The 16,685-nt window shown below is 38.2% G+C and overlaps 1 protein-coding gene across 2 annotated transcripts in view; it reads right to left on the bottom strand.

The window, feature by feature from the left end:
* Positions 1–16,685, bottom strand: part of LOC122568912 (protein couch potato-like) — a 198,144-nt gene that overhangs the window by 110,822 nt on the left and 70,637 nt on the right. For both annotated transcript variants that reach the window (XM_043729201.1, XM_043729202.1), the window contains exon 2: positions 3,980–4,057. In XM_043729201.1, the coding sequence (XP_043585136.1) occupies positions 3,980–4,057 (78 nt within the window). The remainder of the gene's footprint in view (positions 1–3,979; positions 4,058–16,685) is intronic.

The raw sequence follows: 16,685 nt of genomic DNA, 5'->3' as shown, positions 1-16,685 counted from the left end.
AACACCATTACGACGGTACCATATTAAAACATCAAATATTAGTCGAATATCGGTCAGAACAAACCACGTGTCATACGTGATATTTAATTTCTATCCGCAATCCTGGAAAATATCGCAAACATCGGTCGGGATAAACCAAATATATCATCGTCATTGTCATCGTATTTCACTTGTACTCGTACTATCGATCCCTCGATGTTTCGGTTATTAATCAAATATTAATAAATTGCAGCTAAATTAGGCTGGATTAATTCGATCGATATAGAGAAAGCCAACGATAACGGTCAAAATAGGACAATGAAAATGTGGATGGCTGCTGTCGGCTGTCAGAGCGTAGAGGCGGAATTCTGTGACAGTGGAGGAGGATAACGGCGTGTCAGCCACAGACAAGAATATCCCAATGGCCGTGACAATTTTAACGATAAAAAAAAGAGAGAATCGCCGATAGAATTGCTCTCTCTCTCTCTCTCTCTTTCTCTCTGTCCCCCAGATTGTCCTCGCAAATCCATCGTGTCCTTTCGATCCGCGGTGTTGACTTTCAACGTTTCAGAAAAGATATTACGCCAGACGTAATTTCCTCTTCGCGCGATACTGAAAATGTTATTATCGCGCTGCGAATTTTTATGTATTTATCATATTTAATTTAGAGATGTAAAATTGCATCGAACGCGCATGACGTATAAAAATATACGAAATATCTGAAGTGAAGTGCTTGTTATAACGATTAATAAATAAAACGAATCTCCGTCCGAGTTCAGCATTTTCCGTTCTACGCATGAAAGTTTGCCGTCGCGTTATCGCATTTCGAATATATCAAATTTGAAATATTTGCTAACATAGAGTCGATTTATTTGAGATTTCGGACAATAACGCGAAGCTTCGGCAAGTAGAAACATTCGTTTTGTTCGTTTTAATGATAATGTATTTCTCCTACTGCATCTCATATCACTTCGTATTAAGTTTTGGTAATAAGATATATTCTTGAATTCTAGCTCATGAAAACTGATTTTTCCTCAGATTTTGATAGGAGTGATCCTTTTTTTTTTTTAAATATTTTGCATAATTACAAGAATCGAAAGGTCTCGTAGACAAAGAATGAAATGAATATGGAATTTCAAGATAATTTAAAATTCAAATGGAATTTGAATTTGTCGCAGATTGTCCCGTCGATAGGATAATTGAGATAATCGATGAATCCCTTTTCGTAGAGTCTGATTCGACATGAAAAGCGAATACGACAGATGTTTGGAACAACAATTTGTCGAATGTAAGAAACTATAATTTATATTAGAAACGAATGTTTTAAAATTAAGTAATAACCTCCTAAATAACGTACGAAATAATTGACGTCTGATTAAAAAAGGATCTTTAAACCGTCAATTTCATCTCGTCTATAGAAACAATTAACTTTCGCGTATAAAGTTATACGAAATATGTTCAGCTGTTGTACAAGTAGCTCTCATTTAAGCGACAGTTCTGCAAGTGCCATTGAATCGATATTATCCAATACTACTGGTTTGAAGCAAATTAATCTTTCATACTGAACAAAACTAAATTGCTTTGACAGCGATATAGAGGAAATCCCAGTGATAATTTTTAACGCAACTGCAAGATACAATTCAATTAAAAGATCGTTTACATTTGCAAATTGTCTCTTAAATTTAATGCACGATAGCACAATTCGTTTTATGATCTCTCTCTCTCTCTCTCTTTTTCTCCCAAATGAGTTGGTTTATATTAACGATGATGCTATTTCAGCCAAGTATCGTCCAATACTCTTCAATCGAACTAACACGTAACAGAAATTTCGTGCAGAGCTTACGCTTCAAACTGTCGATTACATTTATATGTACCTAGTTTTAAATTAGCTCTATTACGTATAAATGCTAACGAATTACAAATATGATATTTCTTACGATCATTTACCGAAACTTATTCGAAACTCATCTCGTTCTTACTTTAAACAAGCGGAGCTATTGCTTCCTTTAACAGGTCAACGATAAATTAATCAAAAGGTAGATACATAACCGAGAAAGTAAAACGACAGCTATTAGTCACGATAATTAGATAATTATTTAAAAATTGATAAATAAGTAAAGAAAGAAATGAAATGAGAAATATTCTGTATTCCTTTTTAAAATTCAAAGTGTCAAGTAATCTATACGAAGGTTCAATAATTTAAACATTAATAAATTACGACAGATGAGTAAATCAACGAGGAAGAAACATGTTACGTGTTTCTTGCGGTACATGTACAACTATCGTTATTTATTTATCAGTTCAATGACAAATTGGAAAGAACGCGTATAAAAAAACAGCAGACTACGAGGAAAGAAAAGCAGAGGAAGCGACAAAGGGAATAAATATTCTACGTTCGTTACATGTAAGCACACGAATCTATTAGTCGGCGTTTACTTAAGACGACCTAAAGTTGATTAACCGACACCTGCGACAAATTTCGATCGAGTTTAAGCTTAGGCAAGTCGAATCACCTGCCTCTCCCTAGAGAAGTAAGTTGGAGAGTGTTAGAGACGAAGGAGATGATGAAATCACGTAATCGAATGCCGAATAACCCGTTTATCCGAAAACTCACGATTGGAAGAGGGAAAGTTACGTGAAATGTACTCCGTTCTTCAACCCTTATCGTGTCTCTTTAACGATTCGTACGGATTCTCCGGCGCGATATCTACTCCGATTTCTGGGTAAAAACCGCGGCCAACGTCGTTACTTCTCCAGCTATATATCTCGAACTTTGAAAAAACCTGGAATAGACATTTTTTTCTCTTTATATCGTTAGCGCAAAATTCGCTAACTTTGTAATTCGTTTTCTTGTAATTTTGTAATTTTCTAGATCTTACGATCTCGTAATTTGCTGATTTTCTAAATTTTATCACCTTGTGATTTTCTAATTCGCCGGATTTCATGATTTCGTAATTTTCTAAATTTTACGATTTTATCGTATACACGTTCGAGATTATTATCAATCAGTGAAAGTTGAAACGAATTGAACAACGAACGATGGAACGCAATCGTCGATCAGGGTGATTTTGCAACTTTAAAGGTGTCGTTCTTCGACACTTGGATTTAAGCAAAGTAGATTACTCGTCATATTTCAAGCGATTCCGTCGATATTTTTTCTCGTCATACGGTGCATAATACCCTATTCGCGTTAATTCCGATAAACAATATAAAAGATTTATAAACTTGACAGAAACAACTCGACAGGAATACTCTGCTCTTTCTTTTTCAAAGCAAAATTTTCTCAAATTACAGCTAAACGTAAATTGTTTCTTTAACTTGAATCGCACAACGATAAACGCGTGTTCGCGTACGATATAGTATAGGTAGTATACCGAAGAATTAGTAACGTTGAATTGCTCTTATATTTTAAAGTCCACGTTTGAATTGAACAGAACCTTCGCTAGAACGAAAGACTATAGTATATAACAGAGAAAAGAAGAAGAAAGAGAAAAAAGAAGGGAAAGAAAAACGATACTGAAAATAGACACGTTTGGTGAAAAATCAATATCAGTTTCACAAGTGTTGGGTCAATTTTAGTACGAGGTGATACCTCGATCGCACAGCGGCAAGTTAATTTAACTTGTAAAATAATCAAAAAATTCACCCCGCATGCTCTGAAGAGCGTTAGTAAAAGACTAGTATACTTTCGTATACTTTCACCGATTAGGTTAATTTGTAAGATAATCAAGACTCGTCTCATACGCCCCGAGGAGCATTAGTAAAAAGGTAGGATTACTTTGAAAAACGTTAGATTAGCTTCAACGTTGGGTCGTGCCCCAATTACGGGTCGCGAGTTAAGTTAACTCGTAAAATGATCAAGACTCGCGTCGTACGCTCCGAGGAGCATTAGTAGAAAAGTAATACTAGTTTCAAAAACGTTAGATCAGCCTGAACGTTAGGTCATGCCCCAGTCATGCGGTGACCGGTCAGGTTAACTCGTAAAATAATCAAGACTCACCTCGTATGCTCTGAAGAGCAGATAGAGCTCCCTCGGCTTCGCGTCCATCGGCAAGCCGCTCACGAACAAGGTGCGCACCTGTAACAGAAGAAAGAAAGAAAACGATAATCGAGTTAATTAACCTGATCGTGGAAAGGCCGGAGAGAACGAAGAGACAGAAGAACAAGGGAGCAGAGTGTACGAGAACGGAAGAAGAAGTCGAGTTGGGACGAAGAATGGATGAAGATAACCTTTAGGAATTAGTCTACTCTCTCCTGTTTGACTGCTGCCCTCGCGACAGCTAATCGTCGAATTAATAGGAGACGGTAATACCACCTTTTCTTCGTCTCCTATTCCCTTGCCAATTTAACGACCGATTTCGCCTCGGTTCTCTCGCTACATCCAAGCGAATTCGGTTTTCGTCGATGATTCTTACGATGGATGTCGGAAGATCGGTTCCTGGATTTTGGGAACAAGTAGGATCGTCGATGAGTAGATTTATCCGTGTTGTGGATAAAAAGTTTCTTAATGGAATTTCGTCGACGAGAAATTTGACAGGTTTTATACGATTTTTGGAACGTTTTAAAAACTTCCAATTACCTGTATGTGGTCTGGAAATAGAGAGAGAGTAGGATCCATAAACGAATACACAACTGGAAAGACGTTCGTTAAGAATTCTCGGTTCATTCCGACGATCGCTTCGCGTATTAGAAATTTCGATCGCGCGTATTCTCACGATTCTACGATAAACGATAATCGAGTTAAAAGATACTTTAATCCGTTTTAACGTTAGCCTTATTCTTACTTCGACCAGCTCTACGTAGGTACACGCAATTGCAGATTAACTGTCACCTTTATGTTGCACGATATTTAATTCCGCGCATTTTCACGAAATTGCAGCAATATGCGCCAACCAAAGTGTTGAAACTACGTTACATATTCTATTTTGTAAAGCTCAATATCGTAAATTCAGTTACGCGTTACGTTGTTCGTTTTAACGTAGAATTCAATTATCGCGAATGGGAAATCAGCTTAAAAAATACGTTCGCCGTTAAATGTGTTAATAAAAGTTTCGATTCGAAAGCAAATGAACGTCGGTATCGGGTGTAACGTGAACGAAAAATAACACGAAACAGACATTTCTCGAGATACTTGACTATATTAATTACGACAGCCTTATTACGCGGATCGTAATCGGTTATGGATTACGGGTTAAATTAAGCTTGCTTGATTAGCACGTGCGATGCGTACACGATGAAGCTTTAAGTGAGCATGGTAAAGTGATAGATGGTGCGCTCGCACTTGCAGAGTTATTTTCGCCTAAGTGACGGACATTTTCGTACTACCGCGTGCTTTTGTTCCTTTCCGTCCGTATTTCGTTAGCAGATACGTTGCGTGACGTTAAGGAGATACGAAGAGTACGACAAAAAGGAAAGTAAGCGTACGATGTGCTTGAAAAGCTGTTGAAGCTAAACTATCGCGAATTACGAGCACGGAAGAGAATTTTAATACGCAACGAAGAAAGGACGGCTTGATCTCTTTAATTAAAGTCACTCCGAAGAAAAGAAACGTCGTGTGACTAAAGAACGCATCTGACAAGAGCCGTCCCAAACCATCGGAAATAAGAGTTTCTCGAACAGGAATACAAAGGTGGTAGGAAGCGGGGCAGACACTCTAATTCGTTAAAAATTCGCTCGATTTCCAGCTTGTATCGATCGAGCATTCGAAAAGTTTTCCATTCGTTGCGTACTATTTTTGGAACTTGGTGGAAAATTACGATCGGAGAGTGCAAGATTCGCGATGTCACTTTTTCTCAAAGGAACAAACTTTAACACCTTATTAACGAACTCGTTACGCGTGGCTGCGAGAAAAGAAATTAAGATCGATGATACGTACATCATTTTTCTTCTTGTTGGCAGAAACAGAAGCTAATAATTGCCACGAACGATGTACTTAATGGGAATTTAATTGTACGCTACTTGTTACGTCACGTGATTGATGGCTTTCGATCATTAGAACTCGGTATGAATTTACACGCGGTGTATTTACTAATTTACATCGTTTAAACCATTGGGCATTTCTGCAGTTTCCCATTTGCGATCTTTTTAACGCGATCTTTAAACGTATTAGAGTAAAGTGACAACATTCTGATCTTACCAGTCAACGATTTCTTTTCGTTATATAAACCCAGCGTCATTTTAAGCGTAACAAGAGATTACAGAGTGTCTTTCTATCGCACTGCGACTGTCCGACAGAACAAAAATATTGATTCTAATAACACGCGACTAACATTCAGTAATTACTACGTTACGGACGCGAACAGTTACGTAGGAAGAGGAGAAAAAACGAGATTTACGAGAGACAGTGACGAGAGAAGTTATTTACGAACTTGAAGAAAATCATACGATCGATTATTAACGTTCTACGAACTTATGGGATGATATTCGTAATTCATAAAGAAAAATCTCATCTCATTGATCGTCTTTACACGTGTTTCGATTCGGTACTGGATGTTGCGCTAATAAACTTTTGCTGATTCTTTATAATTTGATCGGTTTGGTTGAAACTTCGATACATTGAAAAGGGCTACTTGAAAAGACAAAATATCGTTTTAAAAAATATCGCAAACAATCGTAAGTACCGTTTATTTAAGATCTACGATCGTAATAATAGTTGAAATAATAGTTGGTTTTAGCTTAGGTTTTGTTTCAACGTAAAATTAAATCGTTTGATTTAAATGATTGATTGATTGATTGATAAATTAAATGATATTTTACCTTTTCAAATAATCTTTTCCAACGTATCGAAGCTCGAAAAAGCTCGAAGATATCGACCAAATTGTAAAGTATTACCCGTCTTTTATTCATCGTTGTCGTTTCAATTACTTACTTATTTATACGTTAATTAAACAAGAAATCGATCTGTTTATCAACTTCCATTCGAAATAATTATTACCTTCGATTCGTTTCGATCTCTTGCTACTTACAATAAAATAAAATTACCGTGCCAATAAAATTACCTGAATATGCAATCGATAATTGAAATTAATTCGATGAGCAAACACCGAAAGTTGTCGGGATTCGTGGTATTTTCCCTTCAACCTATTCTTGACCCAGTTTCCCGTGCAGCCTGAGAACGCATTGTGACCGCCACGGAAGTAAGCAAAACGGAGACGGTAAATTACATACTGATTTGGCGCTATGCCAGATGGAAAAGGCTGTCTTGTGCTACGCTTTCGACGAACTTTCTTTCACGATAAAGGATTCACTGTCCGATGATTCGATTTACTATCGCGATCCAGACAAGACTTTTTAGGTGCAGTTGAATTTAAGCTGTATGAATTATTGAATGGAAAAAATGTCAGCACGATTCCTAGTATCAAATAGTATTAAATATCGTTCAAAGGCACCTGTATATATTATATTCATTTCACGTTCGTTTATATTTATTACAGGGCAAAAGACAGACAAATACTCGTTGGTAAAAACGAGGGCGAAATACCGTCGGATCGTTCGATTACAACGATATCTAGAAATTTGATTTATCGCTATATGGTATACTTTGAAGTACCGAGGAATGCTGCGATCTATTTTCTTCTCGTTCTTTCGTCGCTCGTACTTTCTTTGGAATATAGACGTTAACAAGCGAGTGAGAAAAAAGTTAAAAAGTAAGTTAAAAATCGTTCTTCGCTGTAACTTCCATTTCGAAAAATTGGCACTTGCCTACTTAAATTTATCGCTTAAATTTCACGTCCGTTTCTACAATGATTTCGGAGAGTACAGATTGTAACAACTTACGTGTTTCACCCTGTGTACCCTATGTTACGTCTTTACGCCTCTGTGTCCAAACCAATGGAACCTCGACCGTGCCATATCTTATACGATAAACGGTGTTAAGAACCAGCGATTCGAACGTTAAAACGTGAATAATCGGACACCCGGTACAGGACGGATGGCCAATGGAATTGGGCGGAAGTCGCTTCCTCGAGCGGAAACGCGCATATGTACAGACTGTCCCGTGAGAACGCTGTCGGGATCGATCCCGGTGCAGCGAACGCATCGATCTACATCTTCTCACGTATTGTCTCCGCGGAAGAGGAGAAGCGCTCGCTAACGCGATTTCCCACAGGAATAAAGTGCCGCGTAATGCGTCAGAAACAATGCTGCGAACAGGTGGATAAGGGAAACACGACGCGGAACGATACAACCAGCCGCTTTCACCGCTCTTAATGGATACCCTGGCGCCTGTCCCCGCCATACTTTGACGACGAATTAACGATTGTCGGATGCGAACTGTCGCTGATTTCGAGGGTGTTGCTCGGTGAAGATTCGTTTGATGTCTAGCCTCGCTAGGTTTCTTTTCCAATACTTTCCATTTTGTCGCGTTCCGATCCTTCTCAGGCAACCTTCCAAGTTCAAGATCTTGGGACCATTACTTCGATCGCTTTATTTTTCGCTCTGGTTCTGGTAGACGAAGAACCTTTTTTCTTCCCCGAGGAAATTTTTAACGTAAGATTGAAAGAAAGAAAAGGAAAGAGAGAAAGAGAAGGCTAACGATTTTTTCATGTTTTATCGAAACGGATACTTTTCATTTTCTAAGAAAATATTTAACGCCCAGATTGAAACGAGATTTGTCGAGATTTCAGATATTTCTTTAACGTTAGAAAGTCGTAATAGCGTCGAAGAAGGCTATAATCTTTTGGAGGAAAAAATGGAAATGCGGAAGATCAGTGTATCGATCTATTAACAGAAGGAAACGAGTTAATTCGTTGCTCGAATTGGCGATAGTTTGGAAATAAATGTCTTGCATGAAGTAATTCGTAACCTATACGATCAATAGTTGATCGATTACCGAGAAAGGATCGTGCAGATGACGGAATTTAGTAAAGATTTGGATAAAGATATCGTGCGGATTTATCGGCTGTAATACCTGATATTAATTGACGAATTAGCAAACAATAACCCATATTCGTTCACGATCCTTTTCACTTTTTAAAATTAGCATAAAACGTTACATTGTTGGTTGTATATACGTACACGTATTAAATGCGTATTACGTACGATGCACTTAACATTTCGTAGGAATCCTATTTGCTCGCGAGAGAAGAAAGATCATAATCGTCTACTCCAATCTATTTAAATTTCCACTCTTAAAATTGATTTAATTTATTATTAACGGTACATCCGCGTGTAAGCTTTCTTAGATTTCTTTTTACATTTATCCCGGACGTGTATCGAAAGTACCTCGTTAAAAGCGTCCGATTAAAAACATTTTAAATTTAAAAAATGCAAAATCACTAGCTTCTACGTTTTTAGTTAACGTCGTGAAAATATGAATTTCCGATTACTTTACGTCGATCGTTGAACTTTCGCGGTGTTTTTCGTAGGCAAGAACCAAGGTAGTAAAAAGGAGGATCGCTGCAGGTAAAGTCGTGATATAACGCGACGAAATCGCGAAAAAAAAAAAAAGAGAAAGGAAACGTTCGCGTTCTTGTTCGCGCGTCGCGACGCCGTGTTTACTTCGGCATGTGCCGGAAGAAGGAGGCTTAAACTCCCTCTGCTCGTGTAACACGATGACGTTGATATTCACGAGCGCCTATTCAATTTAACCTTGCACCTGCAAGCACCTGATGCTTCGCTAAGGTTTTCCGGACGAGCGAAATCAAGTACGTCCCGACGAGAGACGGTGAAATTCGGCGCCAACGGAAGACTCGCAAGGCGTAGCACGCGATTCCCCTAACTGCCTCAAAATGGAACAAACGTGTGTAATATTATACAGAATGCGGTGAAACAGTAGAAGCGGATAGAGAGTGATTCGTGGTGAAGCAGTAGGTGAATGGTAGATATAGCGGACACGCGGAGTAGGGATCGTGGAGAAGGTGATAAAAGAAAACTCGTTTGCGCAAAGTTGTTTCTCGAGAAATCGTAGTTAATCGCCGTTCATTTTTTCTTTCCTCTTAATTCAGTTCGTTCCTTGGCGTTAATTCGAGGAGACGGCCAAAAATTCTACAGAAGGCGGTGGAATAGTAGAAGTGAACGTAGCGCGTGATTCGTTGGCGCGACGCTTGGTTTTTCGAGAAATCGAATTTAATCTTTGTTCGTTTTCTGTTTCTTTTAATTTAATTCGTCTCTTGGTGTTAATCCGAGAGAATGGTCAAAAATTACGTGGCATGCGGTGGTGGAATAGGAAAAGTGGATGGCACGTGATTCGGTAAGTCGTTCGCGCGACGCTTGCTTTTCCGCGAAATCAAATTTAATCCCCGTTCATTTCCTCTCTTAATCCAGTTTCTTTCTTGTTACTAAATTGGGGAAAGACAGATAGCGGCGAATTTGCAAATTCTTTCAGCGAATATAGAAAAACGCAAAGAGCTACACCGATTGCACGAGGTGGATGAAAGTTAATTAAAGGTCGAAAGATCGAAATTCAATTATTTAGAAATTGAAATTGAAACGAAGCGTACGTAGTAACACGAAGGATTAAAGATCCGATAAAAGTATCGCGGTAAAGAGATACAGAGTAATTACGTATTCGTATATTCTTTCGTTGAAATTGTTTCAGATTAAAATCGGCACAGATGATCGGAAGTTAAATCTCGTCTGGGACTTTGTCAGACAAAATCGCCAGGTTAAATAGCTACGTTTTTGTGAAATCAAAGGAACATTACCGGGAAACTATTTACGAGGAGAGATTTTCCAACATTATTAATCGAATTATCTGAAATTGGCATAGAAACTGCAAGAAAATTGCTTCGGCGTAAATAACTGAAATGACTTTAAGAAATATAAAGTGAATCTCAACTATCGTAAGAACTATTCCGAATACAATCATCGAACGTTATGTCGATATCGTACATACCGTGTCACGGTAACGACGCATCGAGCTTACAACCGTAACGTTTATCAGAGCAGACAAATAGAAAAATCGAAATTGACATCGGTGACGATAGAGTCACCGATCAACTACGATACGAGAGAGCAAAAATTCAGCTACCTCCGCTCAACGATCGCCTTTCGAATTCTAATTTTTGTATTAGGCATAAAGTTGGATTGGACGGACGAATGAACCGATAAAACGGTGAAAGTGAACTGTTTTAGCGATCGCAGAAAATTGACAGCGATCCGCTAAAAACTAGTTCATTTACTTACATATACCTGTTGGAGCTAACCAAATCCACGGATAAATGGGTGGGCTCTGTACAAAAACGCGCAATGTTCCATCCATCCATATCTACAAGCTGGCGATTTATGGTTCATCGAATTAATAGCTCGCAGATTTAGCGCCGAAAGTAAAGGAAATCTCTTTGATCGCTTTTTTCCATCGAGCTGGTGAGACGCGTTCGACGACGTTCTTTGAAAAGATACGATCGAATAAAATGTACCGACATGTATAACTGATAAATATAACGAAAAATAAACGACGTTCTTTTCAGAGATAGCTCGTTATATCTTGTTTTTGCGTCGTGCTTCTCAAAACGAAGTACCATTGTCGAATATAATTCGTTGATGCGACAAAACGTAAATAAGGTCCTTTTCATTTCCGACGAATTAATTACCGTAGTCCGTTTCGGCTCGTTCAACGCGAGATCGTTGAATAAAATTTATTAATACGCTTTAATGGCAGATATAATGGAACATAAATAAGAATCTCCTGACACATTAATCATTGCGACGTGTTTTTGCATCTTTCGGAACATACGATTCCCGAATGCAATTTGTTAATGGAACATGGCGACACATGCGATAAAACGCGTATACAGTCCCTGTTTATCAATGAATCACTGTAGCTTGTTTTCGTGACATTTTTTTTTTCTTTTTTTTTTTTTTGAAAACGTTTATTTAGGTTAGGCTTTATTTTTGTAATAACTACTAATTGCTGGTGTAATAAGTAAAAGAGTAACATCGTTTTCATCGTATCGTACGATAATAAAAGGTAGTAGTACTTTTCTTAAGTAGAGCTTTTCTTAAATTAATAATCAAATTAAATCGATATAAATTTTCTTTACTAGACGAATAAAATACAATTAGAATTCGCTTGTTTACAAATTACCTGCTGTAATACTTGTTTTTCTAAAAGAGAAAAATATACGAATGTTTTGTAAAGCGAGCGAGTAGTTGGCTATTCGAGTAATCCGCGACTCTATTTGAAAATCCAGTAACAACGAAACGTGGAAAATGGGACATTTTTGTTCGCATCGCGCACATACTCCGTTAATCTTTTCTCGTATTAATTAATTACTCGTGGTCAAGCCGGGAAACGACGGTTCGTCGACCGACCATTATTTCCGGCTCGGCTGGCTTTTGTGAAACATTAAAAACTCTCCTGTCCTTCGTTGGAAACGACAAAAACCGTCCGACCGTAACAAGCCCTTTGTTGTTAAAGATTCACTGTCCGTTAGATTCGAGATTATATTAATCGTAAATGAGAAACAATTATCCTGAAAATAATCGACTTTCGATCGACTTTCAATTTGACGTTATAATGTTCTTTTTACTTTAATTAATGTACATAAAACGATCGATAAAATGCATTTGACGGAAATTAGTTAAACAAAGATCGATCTTAACGGCGTAAAAATTTTGTTTCCGAAAATGTAATCTATAACGCAAAGAGAGCGACGGAGATTAGCTCTTGAATTTGTAAAAGTCAAGCTATTTTTTATTTGCTTACGATTTTTCTCATTAACGGCCCTCCTTCTATGGCTGTATCGATAAAGGAGAATATACGCGATCATGCCGCGTTCCTTCCTTTTCGGAATGTGAAATTTCTACCATTAATGGCAAAAACGCAGTGAAAGTTCTTAATACCGAATGTTCTCTTCACACGTTTCTTACTTTCTCGCGTTAACGTACAGATAAACCGAGCATTATACGAGAAGAGTCGGGAAACCTGAAAACCTTCTTTTCTTTGGATATAGCAATAATGGGATGGTACTTAAGCGAGAACGAGCGAAAAGCCTGATTAACGTTGAATAAAATTCTCGCGTGTCACATCGTATCAGAGTCGTAATTAGAGATTAAGAAAATTTTTAACCATTTTCAACCGTTTAACAAATAACAAGGAATCTTGACGCTGAAACGGTCACTTTGCAAATTTTCCCGGGATCTTCAACAGCGTGACCGGTTCGTATTTTCCTTAAACGTTAATAGTTAAAAATCATATACCACTGTACGACGAAGAAAACGATCGGTGCGTATTGAGATCAAGTAACAGAAGCAAAATTCCCATCATTCGCGTGTAAACTTTGGTCATTCTGGTTGTACTTGTTGCTAAAAAGCAAGATATGAAAAGAAGAAGAAAAAGAGAAGGATTTTTATGAAATCGGAATAGAAAACTTCGTACGAAAAGAAGACAGAGGACTACAAAAAATATGTGAAAATTCACCAACGATCGATCGTCAATAGGTAATTTTTTGCTTTCATCCGGCATAAATGGTTGAAGAGCGATACGTCAATGGAAACAACAAAAGGCAAAAGTCGATGGAAAAAGAATTACATAAAATGCTCGCATAAATGTGCGTTCTCAGAGCATACATACAGCTTTCGGTCAGATCGAACGAGCAAGAACACAGGGTAAGATCGATAGTTCGTACGGTCATCGAGCAATCCGTTCGTAAATTTACATTCACCAATCGAAAAAGCATTTTTGCAGCGTTTTTATGTTAAATGTTCGAATGTTGAATTTTCGAATCGACGGGCAATCGGCCAGCGGCGGAAGAATATTCGTTTACGCCTTTAATTTCGCTGAAGATATCGAGGAGATATCGGTGCAGACGCGCGTTAGCACGAAACATAGCGACGACAACGTCCCGTTCGTGTTCGAAGATGTCGGAACGCGACCGATAATCGTGAATCGAACTTGGTGACGCTCGGTACTCCAGAGCGTAGACGGAGAAGCAGGATCGCTCCGGTCCGCGGAAATAGACGACCGCCTTACGTGAACTTGGCTTAAGTAATTGCACCGTGTTAACTCGCGACGCGCACACGTGTAGCAAGTAATGGCGTCGTGGGCTGCTTAACTTGTAATGATCTGGCTGCATCAAATTGCCGCAACGAAGCCACGGCAATTAATAAAGTTAAGAAACGCCGCAGGCTAAAAGTATGGCCCGCAACCTGGCCGAGTAAGGATAATTACGGTGCACTCTCCGACTATCTCCGTTCCTACCCCTTCACTGCCCTCCATCGCGGTAATTTACTTTCAGAAAAGCTCGTTAAGATGACGTATTTGCGGTTGTTCGAGTTTCGATCGTGTTCTCGAAGTATTCGTAGCGCCATAGTATCTCTGAAAAGTAAGACGCGCTAAGACTGGAAAGTCGTATTTTTCGCGTGGTCGCGCTGCCTCAGATTCTCCCTCGAGGAAGACATTTCTTGGCTGTGTGTACTTTCTGCGGGCGCATGCTAACAAACAACTCGGAAACGTTACGATATACGACAGTTTGCACAGCGAAATCATCGATATTGTATAAATATCTTTCACGTTATCTTCGTTCGAAAACGCCGAGGGCAGGACCGCGTTTCTCTTTAAAACAAGATTCTTCCAGTCGTTTTACGCGACATATTAGTCTAGAAAACTCTGTGAGAACAATTTTTCCATAATCGATCAAAAAGTCATCTTTCACGACGGTTTACTACAGAAATCACGCGTTAAAGCTTGCAACTTTGAAGATGAGTATTTCTATTTCAGCGGGGATAGAAATTGAATCGTGTATAGATATTATGCTAGGCGACGTATCGCCAGAATTTCGAAGAAACTGTAAGAAAGTCAGTCCACGATGAAAATAGCTTAATCGAAAACACATGTCATCGAGCTATACGTCGGATTACGTGGATATGCACGTTGATCGTCGCATGACGCATTTCTGATTCTTCGAGCTTCGATCGCGTTTTCGACGGTGCGTTGCAAAATCTTGCGATCTTCTCTTTCTCCGATGCTAAGATCCTACGTGTGCCGGTAAATTGGACAATGAGCTCGACTTTATATCGTTGGGAGGAGCAGGTCAAGTAGTTTGTGAACATGTTTTGTTTCTTTTGTGGTAGATCGAATTGTCGGCAAGTTTAGTTAGTCAGAATGAAGAAGCTGCTGAGATTAGAAAGCTGGGAATATAGACGAAAATGGCGGTATCGAATCTATTGGAGATACCACGGATCGTAAAAAGAAATTCATGTCACTCTAGCCCTGATTGTGATCTTCGAGTAGCGATTTTCTTCTTCGATAAAAAGTACGTAACATCGTATGTTTGTTATTTTGAAAATATATTTTTACTATTCGTCCATTTTCGTAGGCCGTAGGTCCCAGGTTTGCGCTTATGCTTTCAGACTAATTTGCGTTTGGGACAATTCATTGTGTCCAAAAATTACGACGCGTGGATGAAGATAAAATTGACAGATAATGGGTTAATGTAGAAATCTATAATAAAAGTTGAAACTCTACCAATGATAATTTTGAAGATGGCAATTTGATATAAATGTTTTTAGTCGTTAGATTTATAGTTGGTGAAACTAGAAATTAAATCAATGATTAAACATATTATCGGTTAAATGAATATTCTGGTATTAGATTGTACATTTAAGAATTTAAGAATTTAAGAATTTATATTAGTAAAAGGTAAAGAAAATCTAGGTACGCAGAGAGGAAAGGGGCAAAAGAATTTATACGCATTTCGACGAAAGAAATTTTCTTCTTCTATATTTAACTAAAATAAAAAAAAATATTAAGAAAGAATCTAGACAAAATTTGGTTAAAGTCTAGGTCGAATTAAAAAATAAAATGTATAGAAACTAAAGAAAATCCGCCCAAAAATTGAGTCTAAGTAATTCAATTGTCCGATAATAGGTTCGATAATTCTTACATTCTTACACTTATATGTATATACATCTTAGTCGGTTTATCCAACTTTATAGGATTTCACTTTCGATACATTATTGGCTTTACAATTTTCTCGATCGTTCCATTTAATTGGAATTTATGTTTCACGAGTAAATCCGGCATCGGGTAACAAATACACTCGCAAGAGGAGTCGCGATAATGACATTCTTTTAAACGACATTACCGTAACTCCTGGATGTCCTTCAGGTTGTCCGGGGAAGGAAATGCAATTTGCGTGGAACAATCGATCACAGCCGATTGAATCCACCTCGAGAGCCTGCGAATGGCTATTTCGTTGATGGCATTATTTCCTCTTCAAATCGAAACACAATTCGTGCGTATTTCACCGGTTCGCCTTTGTAAGTCTCGATACGATTTCGATTCAACTTTCCACGATTTTCATTTCCCTCTCGTTTTTCGAAAACAACCCAAATCTCCCGTTCCCTTCTTCTCCATCGGGATTAAGCTTCGCCGTTTATATTCGGCGAAATAAATAATAGAGAATATCGAGCAGCGCCGACTAGAAGCAGAAAAAGAAGGAAGAGAATTTTTCATTCCCGTTCGAAAAAAATGATTTATTTGCGAGAGAATGGTTACGCGTATGGTTTAACGTTCTCTCCCTGTAAAATCATTCGCGATTCGAAAGAAAAAACGTTCTAAAAGTAACGCTGTCGCGATAAGAAAAAGAGAGGGAAAAAAAGTGGAGGAGGTAAAAAGGAAAAATGGATGAAATAAAAATAGTTGGAACGCTGCTTTGTGCATGAAGCCAATTACGTTCGAAAGTTTCCGTACGATCTAGATTCGCAGTGGGTTGTATAGATTTCCAATTGTTGTATACCAAGAGGAATATCAAAGGTCCTGGAAA

Source organism: Bombus pyrosoma, linkage group LG7 (genome assembly GCF_014825855.1).
Source record: "Bombus pyrosoma isolate SC7728 linkage group LG7, ASM1482585v1, whole genome shotgun sequence".
In the NCBI taxonomy this organism is placed as follows: Eukaryota; Metazoa; Arthropoda; class Insecta; order Hymenoptera; family Apidae; genus Bombus; species Bombus pyrosoma.
Note: the sequence above shows the minus strand (reverse complement) of the source record. Positions and strands in the feature narration are given on the sequence as shown.